Source organism: Candoia aspera, chromosome 3, assembly GCF_035149785.1.
Source record: "Candoia aspera isolate rCanAsp1 chromosome 3, rCanAsp1.hap2, whole genome shotgun sequence".
NCBI lineage: Eukaryota > Metazoa > Chordata > Lepidosauria > Squamata > Boidae > Candoia > Candoia aspera.
The window spans coordinates 187,602,127-187,622,158 of NC_086155.1; the positions used below are offsets into that span (position 1 = coordinate 187,602,127).

The 20,032-nt window shown below is 40.9% G+C and overlaps 1 protein-coding gene across 1 annotated transcript in view; it reads left to right on the top strand.

Annotated features, from left to right (window-relative positions):
* The window catches only part of SPAG1 (sperm associated antigen 1), a 38,021-nt gene continuing 17,989 nt past the window's right edge, over window positions 1–20,032 (top strand). Inside the window, exons 1-9 of the mRNA XM_063299553.1 lie at window positions 1–202; window positions 785–944; window positions 1,499–1,624; window positions 2,199–2,263; window positions 2,560–2,669; window positions 9,391–9,496; window positions 10,987–11,117; window positions 12,317–12,423; window positions 19,583–19,736. Coding sequence (XP_063155623.1) covers window positions 78–202; window positions 785–944; window positions 1,499–1,624; window positions 2,199–2,263; window positions 2,560–2,669; window positions 9,391–9,496; window positions 10,987–11,117; window positions 12,317–12,423; window positions 19,583–19,736 — 1,084 coding nt within the window. The 5' untranslated portion in view covers window positions 1–77. The remainder of the gene's footprint in view (window positions 203–784; window positions 945–1,498; window positions 1,625–2,198; window positions 2,264–2,559; window positions 2,670–9,390; window positions 9,497–10,986; window positions 11,118–12,316; window positions 12,424–19,582; window positions 19,737–20,032) is intronic.

The window sequence follows — 20,032 nt, forward strand, 5'->3', positions numbered from 1 at the left end:
GCAATTTTGTAAATAATCATGAGAAAATATATTGGAAATTTTTAAATTCTGTGTTTCTAGCTTTAAGTGCTGATCAAATGTCATCCTGGTTGGGTCATGAAACCACGAAAACATACCAAATTCCTATTGACCATCTGGACTACAAATTCATTGAAAAATGCACTGATGTTAAGCATTTAGAAAAGATTCTCAAGATATTAAGGTAAACATTTAAATAATGTTTATTTCTTATTATAGTAAAAATATGAATAAAATGAACTGGTGATCCTTGCAATGAATGTCTTTTCTTTGATTAAGAAAGCCATCATTTTATTTTTATAGATCATATAAACTTATATAAGGATGTAACAATTTGCAGTTAAAATTTTATCTGCCATTAAATTGAAATGATAGATTTTAAAAAAATTTTGCTAAACTCATTTAGGTTAGTAAGAACATTTAGATTTCTAGAAGTCTTATTTTTATTTACTGTAGGTGGAAACTCTAAATCTGATTAAGTTAAAAAAAGTAGGAAAAAATGTACAAAACAAGAACTGTAGCAAAAATAATTGGCAAGACAAGTGTGTATAGGAAATCAAATAGCAACTGACTCTAGATATGCTTGTGTAGGTTGAGAGTGGTGATGCTATAAAAACTCCCAAAGTTGAGGGTTTTTATTCCTGGTGAGGAGGGGAGGACAAATATTTCATGTTGGTATTATTATTTATGCTTTAACTGTTGGAATAGTAATGTGTAACAAATACTATGTGTTCAGTTGGTGATGAAATATTCTGTTTATCTTAAGGTCAGGTGAGGAGGGTTTTTACCCTCAACTTACATCATTTTGTGAAGACCGCATTGAGTCTTTGGCTCCAAACAGCAGAGCTCTTCGAAAAGAAAAACCTTTAGCCACTGCTTCTGATTTTACTACTGAAGAATGGAAAAAAATAAATGATGACATGGTGGTAATTCATAACTTTAATTCATAACTTCGTTCTATAATGTGAGAATAATAATTTAGGATTTCATTTAGTTCCGTGCTCATTTTCCCCTCCTGTTCTCCTCAGCTGATCACCTTCAGCAAACTAGGTTCATCTCCATGGTGAATAACCAAACTTTTAATAATTTTTGGTCTTAAATTTTAATATTATTGTCATACTAAGTACGTTATCTCCGATTCTGCTTCTTATGAGAGATAGCAATATACTGTATGCTTTTTTTATCAGTTTTCCAACTATATTAGACTACAAATTCTATACTAGCCAGGGGTTTATTAGAATTGTAGTCTAGAACAACTGAAAAGTGTATTGAGAAATTGAAAAGTGTATTGAGAAAATCATTCATACACACACATACACATAAACACAGTATTGACTTGGTTTATATACCTATTTTCTCTCTTGTTGAAACTGCAGTAAAAAGATTAGAAAATCTTTAACACATCTGTAAAAAGTGTTACCTGGAATTTTTAGGTTGCAGATTTGAAATATAGTAAATCAAAGTTATCTGTTTGTTTTAGAGCTGGATTACTGAAATGAAAGAAGATGAGTATAAAATGCAATATGCTACAGCTGAAGTTTTCAAGGAAAATGTGGAAAATTTACCACCAATTCGTAGTTCAGAGAACCATCATTCCCTAAGTCAGGTTATGCAATATCAATATGTGAATTTTATGCTGTGTGGGGAGAGGGGGAGAGAGAGCGAAAGGATGTTCGCAGGTGATATATTTTTAATTTAAAGAAAATTAAGAAGCTCTTAAGTTGTGTGTCCAATCTGATATATTTGTATTTAATTGTAGTCTTAAAATGAATTCAGTGACCTCCCTAAAATGCATGCATCTTGAAACAATTGTTGAACATATTTACTTATTTACGTTAGATTTATTTTCTACATTTCCTTTATGAACTCAAGGCAACATACATGGTACTGGGTCCTCCCATTTTTTTTTCACAACCACTAAGAGATAATGACTGACCTAAAGTTATTCAGTGAGTTTTCAGGGTGAGAGTGAACTTGAATCAGTATCTTCCCAGTCCTCAACTAGTACCCTAATCTGGAAATAAACTTAATTTGGATCAAGAAGTTACTGACAGATGTAGGATAGCATGGCCTTTTAGTGTAAGAGTTGAGCTCAACTTGAGTGAATCTTTATCTGTGGTAAACAATAGCAAAACAAATATATTTATTAAAAATATTTCTATAATGTCTCACTGTTACAGAATAAAACTGCAAAAACAAAGCAAAAGAAGAAAAATATACCAAGAGACTACAGAGAATGGGATAAGTATGTTGGATATTTTCTACTAATACTTGTAGTGGAAAGATGCTTTTACCTACCTGGACATAATTGTATGCAAAGTGTCCTTAAGGCCCTGGTGTTGCTGGTATAAAAGTTTCCAGTATTTGCACTGGGAAAGACAGCTGCCTAGGACTGTGAGGGGGCACTGCTTTTATTGTTGGCAACGTGGGCTATGATGGATCACTGGCTTCAAGTAAAGGATATTATTTTGCCCTTAAACCATATTGTAATGAAATCTTACTGTAATTTTAAAAAATCTACTAAATCATTTTGAATTTAAGGTTTGATGTGGAAAAAGAATGTTCCAAAATTGAGGACCAAGAAGACAATTATTCTAAAACCAGACTTAATGATACCATAAAATTACCAAAAGCAGAGATAAACACAACAGGTAAGTAATCTCTAAGGAATGTATAGCTGGTTTTTGTTGTTACAGTGTAAGAGGTCTAATACCATAAAAGCAGTTCTTGTTTCAGAAATAATCAGTGCTCTAAAAATTATGGTATTTTTGGAAACTTTGGTTAATTACATTGTAAATGGTATCTATATATATCAAATGTTTAAATTCCCATTCTCAGAGACAGGTTCCTACTGTAATGATTGCCTACTCTAATAGACTCAGACTCACAAGCAGGGACTTAATGATATCTGATTTATTAAAGAATAGTATGCAAATACAGAGAAAGCTGAGAATGAGTAAAACCGCGCCAAATACAAACTAAAAACCCTCGGCTCAAACGTATTCCCCCCCCTCGCCCTGCCGTTGCAAACTCTCCCCCCCCCAGGTGCTGGTATCCGTTTCTGCTGATGTCCTGGGAAAGGAACCTTGAACACACGAGATAACCCAAACACATTCCAATCCAGCTACTAACATATAACAATCCCACGAGATGGAATCCTCCTCCCCTCCCAGACGAAACACGCATCAGCCAAATGACATGCGAAACGTTACGATGTACCGGCAACATTGGAACGGTGAACATGACATACCGCCCCCCCAAAAACATTAAGGAGCAGGTTTGTGAGGATAAGCTAGATGAAAGCAGCGAACCAAAAGAGGAGATTGGACATCATGGGCAAACACCCATTCAGGGTGGGGAAAGTGCTTCCAGCAAACAAGGTACTGAAGAGTGCCACGTAGTCAGCGAGAATCAAGGACCTCTTTCACCTCAAAATGTTGTTGCCCGTCAATCATGATCGGAGCAGGCAGTGGGGGTTGTGGATGCCAGTGATCTGAGTGGGTGACAGGCTTGAGTAAGCTGCAATGAAAAACAGGATGTAAATGTTTCAGATTGTGTGGCAAATCCAGTCTAAACGTGACAGGGTTAACAACTCCCACAATGGGAAAAGGTCCAACAAACTTAGGAGCCAATTTCTTCGAGGGCTGAGGGGACTTAATGAACTTAGTGGAAAGGTAGACCTTATCACCAACTTTAAAAGCAGGTTGAAGGGCTCGTCGCTTATCGGCGTGCAATTTATAGGCGGATTGGGCATCCGCCAACGCCTGTTGAATCACTGGCCATGAATCAGCCAGTTGAGCAGCCCAATCAGAAGCGGAGCAGGGCTGTGTGGAGGGTTGAGGCAACTCAGGAATGGGAACAAAGTCCCGGCCAAACACAGTATGGAAAGGGGTGTGCCCCGTGCTCTGATGGACGGCGTTGTTATAAGCCACCTCAGCAAAAGGTAGCAGATCAACCCAATTGTCCTGCTGATAGTTGACAAATGCCCGCAAAAATTGCTCCAGGGTCGAATTAAGAGCCTCCGTAGATCCGTCAGTCTCCAGATGCGATGCAGTGGACAACGCCTGCTTGGTACCCACCAGCTTTAAAAATGCCCTCCAAAATTGGGAAGTGAACTGTGTTCCATGGTCCGTGATCAAGCAGGAGGGGCTCCCATGAATCCGGTAGATATGGATTAGAAAAAGGCAGGCCAATTGCTGCACAAACGGAATGGAAGCACATGGAATGAAATGGGCTTGCTTAGAAAAGTAGTCCTTTACCACCCAAATCACAGTCTTTCTCTGACTAGGAGGCAAATCCACAATGAAATCCATGGAAACCTCCTCCCAAGGACGGGAGGGGCTAGCCACTGGCTGTAGCAGCCCTTGCAGTTTGCCCCCCTTCCGTTTAGACATGGCACAGACAGGACAAGAAGCAACATTACTTTTTACATCACGTCTCAATGTGGGCCACCAGAATTGGCGGCGCACCAGATGCAAGGTTTTGACAAACTCAAAATGACCAGCCACTTTATCATCATGAGACCTAATCAAAGTTTCCCTTCGCAAACTGTCAGGGACATAGAGGCGGTTTTGCTTCCAAGCGAAGCCTCTGTCAAATGTAACATTGTCTCTATTTGCTTGCAACCAAGTGTCAGATTTCAGCTCTAGCAGAAACTGTTGTTGCAATTGCAAGGGAATTGGCGTTCTTCCCCCAGCCGGTGAAACCGAAGCTGGGGGCAGCTGTGCACGAGTCTGACTGCGTGTGACAGCTTGCAACCCCAATTGGGGTGCTGTCCACACTGTACCCACAACGTCAGGTGCCTGGACCGAATCCTGGGGCAGGCGGGAAAGCGCATCAGCCAGGAAGTTTTTCTTGCCCGGAATGAACTTCAACTTAAAGTCAAAGCGACTGAAAAATTGAGCCCAGCGGATCTGCTTCGGACTGAGCTTATGGGGCGTGCTGAGCACTTCCAAATTTTTATGGTCAGTCCAAACTTCAAAAGGACATTTAGCCCCCTCTAAGAGGTGGCGCCATCCCTCCAAAGCAGCCTTGACTGCAAAAGCTTCTTTTTCCCAAACACGCCATTGCCTTTCCGTCTCGGAAAATTTCCGGGACAGATACGCACAAAGCTTCAGGCGGCCACCAGCATCCGCTTGCAGCAAGAGCACTCCAATTGAGAAATCGGAAGCATCCACTTGAACCACAAAGGGTTTAGTGGGATCAGGGTGTTGAAGAATGGGTTCAGCAGTGAACAGGCTTTTGAGTTTGTCGAAAGCCAACTGGCATTCAGGTGTCTAATTGAGCAATGCCCCTGGGTTCTTCACCTTGCGTGTGTCCCCCAACCCCTTCGTACGTAACAAATCAGTGAGAGGCAATGCAATTTCTGCGAACCCCTGGATGAATTGGTGGTAATAGTTGGAAAATCCAAGAAAACTTTGGAGCTGCCTGCAGGTACGCGGGCGCTCCCACCCCAAAATAGCTTGAATCTTCGCAGGATCCATTTCAATGCCCTTGTCAGAGATCCTGTACCCCAGGTAGTCAAGCTGAGTCTGATGAAATTCACACTTAGAAAGTTTAGCATAAAGCTCAGCCTTTCTCAGTTTGCTAAGCACCTGTTTCACCAAGCGCTCATGTTCCTCCTCCGTTTCAGTATAAATCAAAACATCATCCAAATAGACCAGTACACCCTTGAACAAATGTTCATGTAACACTTCATTGATTAATTGCATGAACACCCCTGGTGCCCCCGCCAACCCAAAAGGCAAAACCTTGTACTGAAAAGAACCCAGAGGACAATTGAAAGCAGTCTTCCATTCATCCCCCTCCCGTATGCGGATGCGGAAATAGGCTTCCCACAAATCCAGCTTAGAGAAGATTTTCCCCTTAGCCAGATGTGCTAACATGTCTTTTATTATTGACAGAGTATATTTGTTTAATATCGAGACCGCATTTAATCTGTGGTAATCTGTACAAAGTCTCAATGTCCCATCCTTCTTCGCTCGAAACAAGACGGGGGCACCCACTGGCGAATTTGCTGGTTCAATAAAACCCCTGGCCAAGTTTTTGTCCACAAACTCCCGCAACGCCGCCAGTTCCTTTTGCGTCATGGCATAGATTTTTGGTTTGGGCAGTTGCGCATCGGGGACCAACTCTATCGCACAGTCAGTTTTTCGATGAGGTGGAAGTTGGTCCTCTTCCTTCTCACCAAACACATCCGCAAAGCTTTGGTATTGCTCCGGCAAGCCCTCCAATGGGGTGACAGCAAAATGCGGGGTTGCTGTCGCCGCCCTCCCCACTGCAGCCTCCGGAGCGTCATCCTCCCCAGGGGCTTGATAGAAACCATCCCCAAAAGTCAAAGTCCTGTGCACCCAATTTATATATGGGTTTTGTTGGACCAACCAAGGAATCCCCAGAATGACTAAGGGACCCCCCACAGGCGTCACCACAAACGGCAGCCCCTCACGGTGGCTGCCCATTTGCAACGCCACCATGCCCGTGAAATGGGTGACTGGTTTCCCCCCTGCCGTAGAACCATCCAGCTGGGTGAAAATCATGGGACGTTGCAGTGGAAAGCTGGGTAACTCCAAAGCAGCCACCACGTTAGGGTGCATCAAGCAACGCGAACACCCTGAATCGATCAATGCCCAAACTTCAACGGTTCTTGTGCGGGAGCCTAACTTCACTTTCACAGTCAGTGTGGGATAGTCACCATTCACCGAAATATGTTCGCGCCTCTCCTCCACCACCTGCCCAGAGGCGCTCTTTAAAGCAGGTGGCTGGCGTTTCCCGCCGGCTGGAGTAGATCGGGCTCCCCCTCACCCCCGAAGTAAGGAATCTCCTCCACTTCAGTTTCAGCCATGGCTGCCTTCATTTTCCTGGGTAGAGAGGGAGATTTCCCCGACGGCTTCCCCGGACGATCATCGGTCTTTCCCTTCAGGCACGCCGCCGCTCGGTGACCTTCCTTCCCACATCGGAGGCATTGCCCTTTCACATAGCAGCGCTCCCTCTCCTCTTCCCAGGCACGTTGACCGGACTTTCCAGTGGGCGCAGCAGTGCAGGAACCCTTGCTGAGCCCAGCATATCTCATCACCTTCCTGTGAGTGAAGGTCTCATGGGCATGCTCAGCCTTCCCTGCCAGCTGTATCCATTCATACAGGGTATCTGGGTCATCCCTGCCGAGCGACCACCTCAGGACCTCCGTATTCAGACCGTCCTTAAAAAGCTCTATTAATGTGGATTGGGACCAATCCTCAACCTTCCCAGCCAGAGCCTTGAATTCCAGAGCATAGTCTGCCACCGATCATGGCCCCTGGCACAGCTCCCTCAGTGCCCGTTTTGCTCTTTCTTTAGCTAACGGGTCTTCAAAGTGTAGTTTCAACGCCCACAGGAATTCTTCGAACTCCTCCAGCTCAGGGGCATCCGATTGACATAACTGCACATACCAATCGGCTGCCCACCCCTTGAGCCTAGTGGCAATGGCATTAATCTTGGCTCTTTCTGAACGGAAAAACTGCTCCCACTCATCCATATAACTCCTTGCATTGGTAAGGAAGAACGATAGCTTAGTTGGATCTCCATCAAATTTAACTGTAAAGTCCTTAACCCCCACTCCGGGTGGTCCCTTCGCCACAGCTGGGCGGTCGAGCTTTCTTGTAGCTCCCAGGGATCTCCGCTCTCGAGGAGGGGACCTTGAAATCCTCACTCTCGGCGCTCTTGCTTCCTCTCTGTGCCAGGTCCTACTCCTTTCCTCCGGGGAAGTTGGGGGCAAAGAAGAAGTCGAATGCCTAGTACTAGACTCCTCTCTCCTCCTCTCCCGGGGACCCCAGTCCATGGACATCTTTCAAAACATAAATTCTAGTGACTCCAATTTGGCCTCCACCAAACCCCCACCTTATACGGTCGGGTTTGGGAATCCTCCTTTCCCTCTTGCCTCACCACAGTTGGGGAACTTGGGTATCGCTGCTTCCAAGACGTTTTGGACATCCCTGGTAGGGATCCCTGTGTCTCATCCCATGTGGTCAGCTCGCCTGGCGACTCACCAGTCGGTTCAGGGGCTCTTTTACCTCCAACCTCCTCTTCTCGTAGGCTGGAACTCGACCCCTCTTGAACTTCTGAAAGCTCTCGAGGAGGGACCCTCTCCGTTCTTATCACTGTGGAGTCGGGTTCCCCCTCACTTGATTCCTCGCTTTCCGTGGTTTGGGGATTTGGTTTGCTCATCGCTAGCACTCCTCCCTCACAAAATAAATCTGGAAAGGGGCTAACGGTAAACTTTTAGATTCTCAGCTTTATGTAATGATTGCCTACTCTAATAGACTCAGACTCACAAGCAGGGACTTAATGATATCTATTTATTAAAGAATAGTATGCAAATACAGAGAAAGCTGAGAATGAGTAAAAGCGCGCCAAATACAAACTAAAAATCCTCGGCACAAACGTAATCCCTCCCCTCGCCCTGCCGTTGCAAACTCCCCCCCCCCAGGTGCTGGTAACCGTTTCTGCTGATGTCCTGGGAAAGGAACCTTGAACACACGAGATAACCCAAACACATTCCAATCCAGCTACTAACATATAACAATCCCACGAGATGGAATCCTCCTCCCCTCCCAGACGAAACACGCATCAGCCAAATGACATGCGAAACGTTACGATGTACCGGCAACATTGGAACGGTGAACATGACACCTACCATTTTATTAAGCTTTGTCTCTGAAGAGACAGCCTTGATATTAGTAAAACAAACAAACGAATTTTTTTTCTGATTGAATATCTTCACTAGCGAAGTAGTTAAACTACTAGTAGAAGCAAGTTATTTTGAAAATGGAATTTTAAAACTTATCCTTGCCCTTTGTGTGCGTGTGTGTGTCAGAAGCACCTACCAAGGCGCATCTGTATTGAAAGGATTTGCCGGTGATGTCACCATTGCCCAGGACTCCTGAAGGAGCTCCTTTCATGTCTCTGTTATCCTTACCCTTACCATGTTGCAAATAACTGCTTACATAACAAAATAAGAAATTACAAAGAACAGCATCAACTATTGTCACTTCGTCTTGACGAAGTTGACCAGCTCAAACTTGCTTATATACTGAGTGAGATCATTGGCTTCTAGCCTACAATTGTTCATTGGTTGACACTGTTGTCTAAGGTCTCAGGCAGAAGTATACGCCACTTTTGCTACTTGAGATCCTTTTAACTGGAGATACTGAGAATTAAACTATGACCCTCTGCATGCAAAATCTGTATCCTACCATAGAATTATTGAATTAAAGGATTATTGCTTGCCAGATCAGTGGACTTGTATAAATCACCCATAGCTATGAAAATTAAAATATTTTATGTAAGTGCTTTTGCTTGCAAATGTTGTTCCTTTCATTTATAATAAGAATTTTCTAGGTATGACTACAAAAGAAAAGACAGCTGCTGCTCATCGTGAAAAAGAAAAAGGTAATGAAGCATTTGTCATAGGTGACTATAAAGAAGCAATTGCATACTACAGTCGGTAAGTTACTGCTGTTTAAATGATTCTTTCCAACTTATTATAATAATTATACTTTGGCTTTGATGAAGAGCTATTGAACAAATTAAGAACCTTAAATATTTGCTTTCAAAATAATAATCAGTTTCATGGATGGGAGTTCTTATGTCCTATAAGGGGAATCTATCAAATTAGTATTCTGAAACCTCTATTAATATTTTAGGACTGGGAGAAAAGGCTACAGACTGTACTATACACATGCTGCTTATATCATGCATATTTACTGGAATTTAATAGTCTAACTATATACAGAATTTACAGCTACGATAAAGATTACCTATTTCTTGTGGTCTTCGTTGAAATAGGTTTTGCAGGGCTACAGAAAATGATCTGAAGTCTGTACTCTTTTGTTAGAAAAGTATGGATTAGAATATGAATGGGTATTTTGATAATTCTAGGTACAGAACTAAACTTGGTTAGTTTAGGATCATAGAATCAGTTCCTTTCATGGTCTCATGCTGTATTCCTGGATAACTGTGATTGTTTCACAGTCATCACTGCTAAGACCAGATGGAAATTTGGGAATGTTACAACAAAGGGCAGTAAATTTTTTCTCCTGAGCGCCAAGTGGAAAAATGGACAGCCACAACTTTCCTCTCCCTCTGGAAGTTGGACACAACAATGGGGAACTTCTCTGCAGCGTCTTGTACGATGAAGCTTAGTCAAATGCAAATAAATGTTCTCTGTTCCCTCCCAATTCAGTGTTGGAGATGTCACTATCCCCAGAGAACAACCACAGATACATGGACACATGCCTACCATGCTCTTCCCTTTTGGGAGAAGCAACATTATGAAATAAATAAGTAGTAACCAAAATAAATTAAAGATAGGAGATGAAAGAAAAGGGAATCAAACTAGGTCTGTTTTACACCAACACCATTCTGAATGTTTATTTTGACAAAGCTAGTCAGTAGAACAGTGCACTGATGAGCTTAATTTAATCTTTGTATTATGGCAATACATTACATTAACGTTTATATTATAACAAAACTTCCCATTGAAAGCTGAATTTATTTAAGCTCCTATATTAAGAAACACAGGAATGGTGATCTCACTGTAGAAAATCATTTCTGTCTTTAGATTTTTATGTGCTGTTGCTTTTTCCTGTTAATTATTTGATCAGAATTGATTGTATCTGCTCTGATTATGTCATTAATTCCCCCCCCACTGGATCTTGCCCTTGATTATGCTCTGCATAGTAATATGCACAAAGCTTTATTTTGCATTTCTAAACTATATTGGTACGTAATAACTACATGACCTTGGGCCAGTCACTTTCTCTCAGCCCTAGGAAGGAAGCAATGGCAAACCACTTCTGAAAAGCCTTGCCAAAAAAACTGCAGGTACTTGTCCAGGCAATATCCAAGAATCGGACATGATTGAACATATTAAAAAAAAATTATTGAAGTGTCTGGATTGATTTCAGCCTGCTTGATATATTTTGCTTTTTGCAGGAGCATATCTGCATTCCCTACTGTGGCTGCATACAATAACAGAGCTCAGGCAGAAATGAAACTCCAGAACTGGCAGAATGCTCTTCAAGACTGTGAGACTGTATTAAAAATGGAACCTGAAAATATAAAAGGTAGAATTAAACATATTTTTTAAAATATTAAGTGCTTAAACAAATGACTCATAAATATTGAAATAAGGTTAGTATAAGTGGCAATAAGTTTAAGAAATTTTAAACGTGTGAATTACAGTTTGTTTTGGTGACTTCTCCCTTTAAGGCTTTACTAATAGACTAAAAGGAAAAGATGATTTGGAGTGGGTAAAGGAAGTCACACTGTGTCTGTCAGTGATTCTTTAAAGGAGCTGCATTTTTACCCAGTTGTACAAACAGTTGCTGCATGCATGTCCTCAAATGATCCAAATTACTTTTTGCATTTGAATCTAGATCACTGCACAATCCTATAATCAAATAATGTCGATTTAATACCAATAATTTATTATACAAAAGGTTCAAATGTATTATAGAGTACAAAACTTATACTGTTATTATTTAGAATTAACTAGAAATTGTTTGTTTATTTAATAGCTGAGGTTTATACACAGTTCCAAATGAAAATTCACGAGAATGTGGTTTAGTCTTCACATATTTCTTTGGAGAGAAAAAGCAGTGAGAGCATAAAAAATCTTGAGTATTTCCCTATCGTTACCCTATGTTCACTTCAAAAGTTTACTCTTCTTGTTTTATGCCAGATCTGAAACAAGCCTAACTAGGGAATGAAAAAAATATTCAATTGATACACCAAAAATTTCTTGTGGTTATCAATACAGTGGATTTTTTAACTTAAATAATGAAAAAAAAAGATTAAGGCCAGATTGGAATATGAGTTTCTTTAGCTTTATGCCAGTGCTTTAATTGTGAGATTGCAAGTTAGTATATATACTTCATTTCTTTAAAGGTGTTATTGCAAAAAAAAAAAAACCCTAACCCTATCATCTGACACCCACAGTAGTAGACAAATCCTGATGAGATGTATAGAGGCATGATATACTTATCCCCAAATCTCATTTTTTTCCTTTCCTTGCTTTCCTCCATCCACTCCCCTTAACACAAGAGAACCCTGATCATTTTAAATAGTCCGCAGATTGCTTATAATATGCTGTCAAATAAGACCTTTTAAAAAGCCATTAATCTTACTACATGACTATTTTGCTGTTGAGTGATTATATATAATGAATACATAATTATTTTACATTTACAGTATATATGCAGCATTCAAATTTTGTCACTTAGAAAAAAGTGATAACAATATTTATCTGTTAATTAATCTGTAGCTCTTATGCGTCGTTCCACTGTTTATAAAAATCTACAGAATTTTAAAGCAGCTGCTGAAGATTTGAGAAAAGTATTACATATTGATCCAAAAAATGCCATAGCTAAAGTAAGTATTAATACTTATTTTAAGAGTTGTAGCATTAATGTGTAATGCTCCTTTGTTGCTGGACATAAATTATAGTAGGTGTGCTAATCTTTATCTGAATTCTGCTAACTTAGTGGCTGTAGCATTTGGCAGAACCCTGCTATAATGTGGAACCAGGGATTTCTGATCAAGATGTATTGTAATTAGACAGGGACAGGTGTATTCCAGGGCTCCCTGAAGTTCTAGTAGCCTGATAACTGTTTAATTATAGGTTTCTGTTGGAAATAGAAGCTGGTGATTCTCTTCTGCTAATTGATTATAGAGATGGCATCCAAGAAAGTACTGCCACTATTTTTCTCCAAGGTGACCACATCAGATTGAGAAATATGTAATGCTTGTCCATTTAGTGATATGAGGAGATACAAGAGATACTGAAACAATTGTTAACTCTGTAAGAACCAGTTTGGATGTGGCTAAGAATAGAATCTCACAGATAGAAAGTCTTAGGAAATCTGTTGTCACATAGGTTGTTGATCAAATGAAGTCTGTTCAGGTCAAAGCCACTATTTAGAATTTTAATTTCCGCTTTAAATGATGTGGTAGGAATTCCAAAGAAGAGGACCATCCTCTTCTCTTAATAAAACCAATAATATGTTAAATGTTGGTCCTGCCTTAAGGTAGGTAGGTAGGTAGGTAGGTAGGTTGGTTGGTTGGTTGGTCGGTCATTCATTCATTCATTCATTCATTCATTCATTCATTCATTCATTCATTCATTCATTCATTCATTATTAAACAGATTTATAAGGCTGCCCAACTCACACACAATGACTCTGGGCAGCTTACAGAATTAAAAACCATAAAAACACAATAGACACGCCCCCCGGCAGCAGCAAACACATTCATACCAGCCACTTGATTGGCTCCAAAGCAGCTTGGGGTCCCCAGGTCTGTTGACAGAACCATGTCTTTAGGGCCTTCCGGAACAGGAGCAAGGAGGTGGCCAATCTTATATCTGGGGGAATGATGTTCCAAAGAAAGGGAGCCACTACCAAGAAGGCCCTTTTCCTTGGTCCCACTAGATGTACCTCTCTAACTGAAGGGACCCGCAGCATGCTTTGCTTCCCCACTCTGGTGGGCCGGGTGGATGTGACTGGGGAAAAGCAGTCCTGCAAATAACCTGGCCCCAAGCCATGTAGGGCTTTAAAGGTGATAACCAGCACCTTGAATTGGACCTGGAAGCAAATCAGCAACCAATGCAGCTCCCGCAAAAGAGGTGACATGTGGGCAAGTCTAGGCTTGTGCAAAACAGTGTGGGCCGCTGCATTTTGAACCAATTTAAGCTTCTGGATAACTTTCAAGGGCAATCCCATGTGGAGCGCATTACAATAGTCCAAACGGAAGGTGACATGGGTGTGGGTGACTGTGAGAACGGCCTGTTGGTTCAGGAACGGGCATAGCTGGTGCACAACATGTAGCTGTACAAAGGCTCTCCTGGCCATGACTGCCACCTGCTCTTTGAGCAGGAGTCGTGAGTCCTAGAACCCCCAGGTTATGCACAGGGTCTGTCTGGGGCAGTGCAACCCCATCCAAGACCAGAGATGATAATTCTCTGGAAACCAAAGAGCCCCAAACCCACAGCCATTCCATCTTGCCAGGGTTCAACTTCAACCTGTTGCTCCCCATCCAGATCTGAACAGCTTCCAGGCACCGGGAGAGGGTGGTCATGGCATCGCTTAACTCACCATGGGCAGAGAAGTACAGCTGAGTGGCATCAGCACACTGATGATATCTTACCCCATGGTGACGGATGATCTCACCCAGTGGCTTCATGTAGATGTTAAACAGGAGCAGAGAGAGCACCAACCAGCTAGATACTGGGAACACCTATTGTATTCCAATCTCTTTTTCATATACCTGATAAGCCTTGGCCAATTATTGTGAAGTTTCTCAAATTTGCCATTAAGAGATAAAATTTAAGCTTGATATATTGATGGTATTGAATGGGAAATAGGATCCATATTATACTTTTCCTGAGCTACCTTAAGGAAATCCAAGAATATATCTTCTTTGGAGGATAGAAAACTGCCCATGTTTGCTATTGTGCTTAATTTCAGATTTGGGCTGCAGATTATTTGCCCTCAGCTTCTAATTAGGCATTTGTTTATCTTATGTAGTTGACTTTGCCTAGAAGGAAAAGCTAGAACTGCAGGCAGTGATTAGCTCCCTTTTCCTTCTCCTAATTTTCTTCTCCCCACCACCCCAATCCTTGAAAACACCTATATTTCAGTTGGTCCTTGAACAAAAATAGAGTTTCCTTTTCACTCTGTTTTTTTGCCTGGTGGTCCATGTAATAACTACAAAAGTACTTCGTTTATTATAATATGTAGGGGATGTCAGGGTGCTCTATAATAACCCAATAACAGCAAAATCAGGAGTGGACATTCTTTATTTTTGGTTTCAGTTATTTTTGTTGTTTGGTCTGAAATTATGGGGGTTCTATCTGCACTGACTTTCTACTTTCTACTTATTTATTTATTTATATTTCAAATTTCCTTCACTGCCCATCTCCTATCACCACCGATTGGGACTGGCCCTGGAGGAGAGATCCAACCTTGTGGGGTGCCGCAGGGATCAGTTCTCTCTCCTCTCTTATTTAACATCTACATGAAAACCACTGGGTGAGATCATCCGTCACCACGGGATGAGGTATCATCAGTATGCTGATAATACCCAATTATACATCTCCATCCCGGGTGAGGTAAGTGATGCAGTGACTGCCCTTTCTCAGTTCCTGGGGGCTGTGGGGGTCTGGATGTTTAACAACAGGCTTCAACTGAACCCTGGTAAGACGGAGTGGCTGTGGATTGATGGTGCTTCATCTTCCGGGAAATTGTCATCCTTAGTTCTGGATGGGGTTGCACTGCCCCAGACAGACTCTGTGTGTAATCTGGGGGTTCTCCTGGACTCACACTCCTGCTCGAAGAGCAGGTGGTAGTCGTGGCCAGGAGGGCCTTTCCACAACTTCGGGTTGTGCGCCAATTACGCCCGTTCCTGGAACGAGAAGCCCTTTGAACAGTCACTCACGCCCTGGTCATCTCCCATATAGACTACTGCAATGTGCTCTACATGGGGCTACCCTTGAAGAGTATCTGGAAGCTTCAGCTGGTCCAGAATGCAGCCGCGCGGGCCATCTTTGGTGCCCCTAGGTCGGCACATATAACACCATTGCTGCGCGAGCTGCACTGGGTGCCAGTTTGCTTCCGGGTCCAATTCATGGTGTTGGTTATCACCTTTAAAGCCCTACATGGCATGGGGCCAGGTTACCTGAGGGACCACCTCTTTCCCATTACATCAGCCTGCCCCACCTGATCATCCAGAGAGGGCAGGTTGCGGACCCTGTCCGTAAGAGAATTTCATCTGGCGGGGTCCAGGAAGCAGGCCTTCTCTGCAGTGGCCCCTGCCCTCTGGAACATCTTGCCCCCAGAGGTGAGGCAGGCCCCTTCACTCCTGACCTTCTGGAGGGCCCTGAAGACTTGGTTCTGCCGTCTCGCCTGGGGCAGGAAAGTGAATAACCATACTTGTGGGTGGCTCACACCTTAGAGTCCCTCCCACCAGCCTGGATTTTACATCTTCTTGGATTTTATATTTATTTACTGTATTTTATAATAACTGTTTTTATGAGATTTTAATGTTTATATTTAGAGCCTGATTTTATTGTAAACCACCCAGAGTCCCTCTTTTGTGGGAGATGGGCGGTAACTAAATTTGAATAATAAATAAATAGAGGGTCACCAGCTCACCCAACCCTCAGGAGGTCCGCCAGAGCCTGCCGCGCTCCGCCGCGCTCTGGTGCTTTGCTGCGCTGCGCTCTGGTGCTTTGCTCCTCCACCCAGGGGGAGGTCCAGGGTCCAGCGTCTCCACCACCAGCCAAGGTATTTACGGCTGGGGAACCTCCTGAAACTGGCCAAATTGGCCCACAGCACTCCCCCCAAAACCCCCAGACTGACACAAAAGGGGTTAGGGGAGCAGGGTCCTAAAGAAGCGGATCTCCCCCCCTGGAGCTGCCCGGAGCTGCAACTAGCATCTGCTCCCAGTCGCCATCTTTCATTTACTAGAAGTTCATAATTATTATCAGGCCAAACTCAAGGTTCTGGTTATTATAAAACTCTGAACAGCTATGGCAATTGTCTTTTTTTTGTTGTTGTTCTCCTTTGTTCTCCTTTTTTAATATTTTAGTAGCACTTTTCTTTATAACTTGGGATGTTAAAGAGTTGGCTAAAAAAGAAAAGATTGGGAGATCTCTTAGCTCTATGTATACACTGCCAGTTGGTCATAAATTGGTTAGAGATGTTCGGAATAAAAAAAAAAACAGGTCTCCTTTTAACTTGCGCCCCTCCCCTTGCTGCACAAAGTATACCTTTGAATTTGCAATATTTTGCAGGATTATATGTATGACTTCAGTGGATATTTAGGGTTCTCTTATTCCTGTATCTCATTCCTTTTCACCTAAAGATATATAGTATTGATGTTACAACTATTGCAGATAATGTTACTGTGCAGTTAACAGCCTCAATGGACAATAATTTGCATACATTTTTGAAATGAATATTTGCTGAATAACAGTAAGGTTGGTGGGTTTTTTTTGCGCCAATAGGAACTCAGTTTCACCAATCTCATCACATACAGCAAAGCATTTATTAGAGGTGATATTACTGCATATAATTCTCATAAAAAGAAACAATGATTAATTAAAGTTAAATCTCTAGATAAGAAACAGATTATTCGTTCTTTATATATCCTACCCATGTCCTGAAATGTATAAATCTTTGGTTGAAACTCTTCCTTGTGCTATTAGAAATTTTGAATCTATGAAAAGATTATGGCAGGGGGCAAACTAAAGGATATTTTTAACTTCTCTAACAAAAGTATGTGTTCCATCTGGAAAATGAAGGTAAGGTGAAGGGGGAGGATTGACTTTTGAAATTTATCAGGAATTCCTTATTTAAATGTAAGTAGATAAGTCCTTCTGTGGATGTTTCAGATCTATGACTAAGGTCCTAAAAGTTTTTTGTCCTGTATTAGTTTTAAACATTTCCATTAGCTGAAATTGCAAAATGAGTTACATGGCTAACCTTGGAATTAAGAGGATTTTCTGTAGTTGACATAAATCAAAATGCAGTAATGTAAGAATGCTTTGCCTACGGTAAAACTATCTTGTTTGTTAGAACCACAATAAGGAATAATCTTAACTTGCACTGAAGACCAGTTGAAGGGTTAGGAGGCAATAGGAGAATGCAGCACTGAAATTCTCTCCCGATTATGCCAGCTTTAGCTGCTTTAAATTGATAAATGCTTTTATGCCAGCTTTAGCTGCTTTAAATTTAAATTAAGGTGAGAAGCCCAGGACTTTCCAGACCCAATCTAAGCTCTATTTTATTTTATTTTTATTTTTATTTTTATTTAGTTATTTATTTTCTATCCCACCTTTATTGTTTTTATAAATAACTCAAGGCGGCAAACATACCTAACACTGTATTCATTTTCTTTGGATCTGAATCTTGAACCTAGGAGGAGTGAGCTGATAGAATCTTCCTTCCTTGGGGTAAAAGTATTTATCATATAGAGCAAAGCTAAACCAAAATCTCTATAAGAACCAGCTCTAGCTACTTTAAGGATTTCTTTACTCGAGCTGTCTCTGAGTGAATGTTATCCTCTCTCTGCCTGCCATTTTATACAGTTTTATATCCAGTGTTTTTTTTTACTGTAATTATTTGTGTATTTTAATGCTTTTCTTTTAATCACATACATTGCTTTAAAATGTTTTTAACTTGGGAAAGTGGTATAAAAATATAAGAAATAAGAAAGCAGTGAGATAGTTTTTACTGTGGTAGCCTGGGGGAAACTGACACAAGGGACCATATTCTGACTTCTTTGATTTTGCAACAGAAACTAGGAGAAAGGTACATATGTTATCATTTGGTTCTCCATGTCATTTAATTAAAACAGTGGTAGAGAACTTTTTGGCCTTCCAGATATTGATGAACTATACTTACTAGCATTGCTAGACAACATGACTTATGTTAGGATCTTGAGAATTGTACTTTAATAACATTTGGAGCCTCCTTCCCCTAAACAGATTTTGGTGGGTTTAAGACAAAAAGTTCAAAGCACATCTTGCTTTGTACAATTAATGGATTTTGTTACTATGGTACATTATAAACACTGCAAGTTTTTGAAAAAGGCAGTACAAACTTAGCCAAGCTATAAAATATTTGTGGAGGAAATAAATGGCTGTATACTATAACAAAGTTTATAGAAACTCCATTCTCAGGGTATTTTCTTCTAAAATCCTGGCAACTAATGGAACTATCATGTCTTATTTACATTTGTCTGAGGACATGTAGCTAAACTTTGCAGGAGACTGAGTATTCAACTTAATGAATATTTTTCTTTTTTTTTCTTTTTGATGTTTTTACTGATAAGATGGTACGGTTACTAAGGAGAACCAGAAACAAACCCTTGTCCCTCACAGTTATCTGGGTAGAAATAATTCTTTGTATGTGAAACTCGCTCACCTGAAGAGATACCCTACCTTGTAGTCCTGCACTAATGCCATTCTTAGTGCAAACGTTTATAGGCATAATAGACATTGATCCATTTTCAGTTTAAAGTAATTCGATTTGTTTTATGGCCATCTGCAGGGAGGAGAAGGGGTGCAAGTGTCACAACACTAGTTCTGCTCTTCTTGTTCTGTGTTGCACAAAATAAACATACAACATGTAAGAAATGGAGCTTGCATTGTGATTTGTGACACTCTCTTTGTCTTTGTGGTGAAACCATAGGATTCCATGGATGTTTCTGCTTTGTTTAATTTTTTTCCCCAAGTGCCTGTTAGTTTAGATTCCCTACACCATGCCCTAGTTCTAAGGTGTTTTGTTTTTTTTAAGCAGGCAGTATAATATGCACCTGTGAGTTTGGGATCTATTTTTAAAAGATCTGTTAAAATAAATTAATGTATATTAATAATGACTGTCACAAAATCCTGGATTTCTATGGGCTTATAAGCATAACTAAGTTTGAATCCAGTCAGTTACTATGATTTGTACAGCTGAAAGTACCAATTTTAATACTTTGCACTGTTCTTTAAAGAACAATAATAAATATTACTATTATGCTACAGAAGAGCCTCTCAGATATTGATAAGAGTCTGAAAGAATCAGAACCTGTATCTCAGACCCAAAGCAAGGGAAGAAGAATATTCATTGAAGAAATAGAAGAATCAGAAGAACAAGAGGGAAATGAAGGAGCATTTGTAAATGGCTGTGGAGATAGAAGTAAGTTTATTTAATGTTTCAGAAACAGCAAATCGCACAGGCTTTTTAAAAACATTGTCAGTTTATCCAGCTCAGGATTTTTACGATGACTATAACAACTCTCCAAGATTCTGGATGGTTCTTTGAACCCTACCTAGTAATATCAGGGTCCTGAATCTGAGCCTTTCTATGTGCAAAATATGTATTCTGTCACTGACCTAAGCTTGAGTAAAGATCACATAATCTATTTGTTATCTGTTGAACTCCTTACACTTTCAATATCAACAGTTTTCCTTTGATAAATGTTCACATTAAAA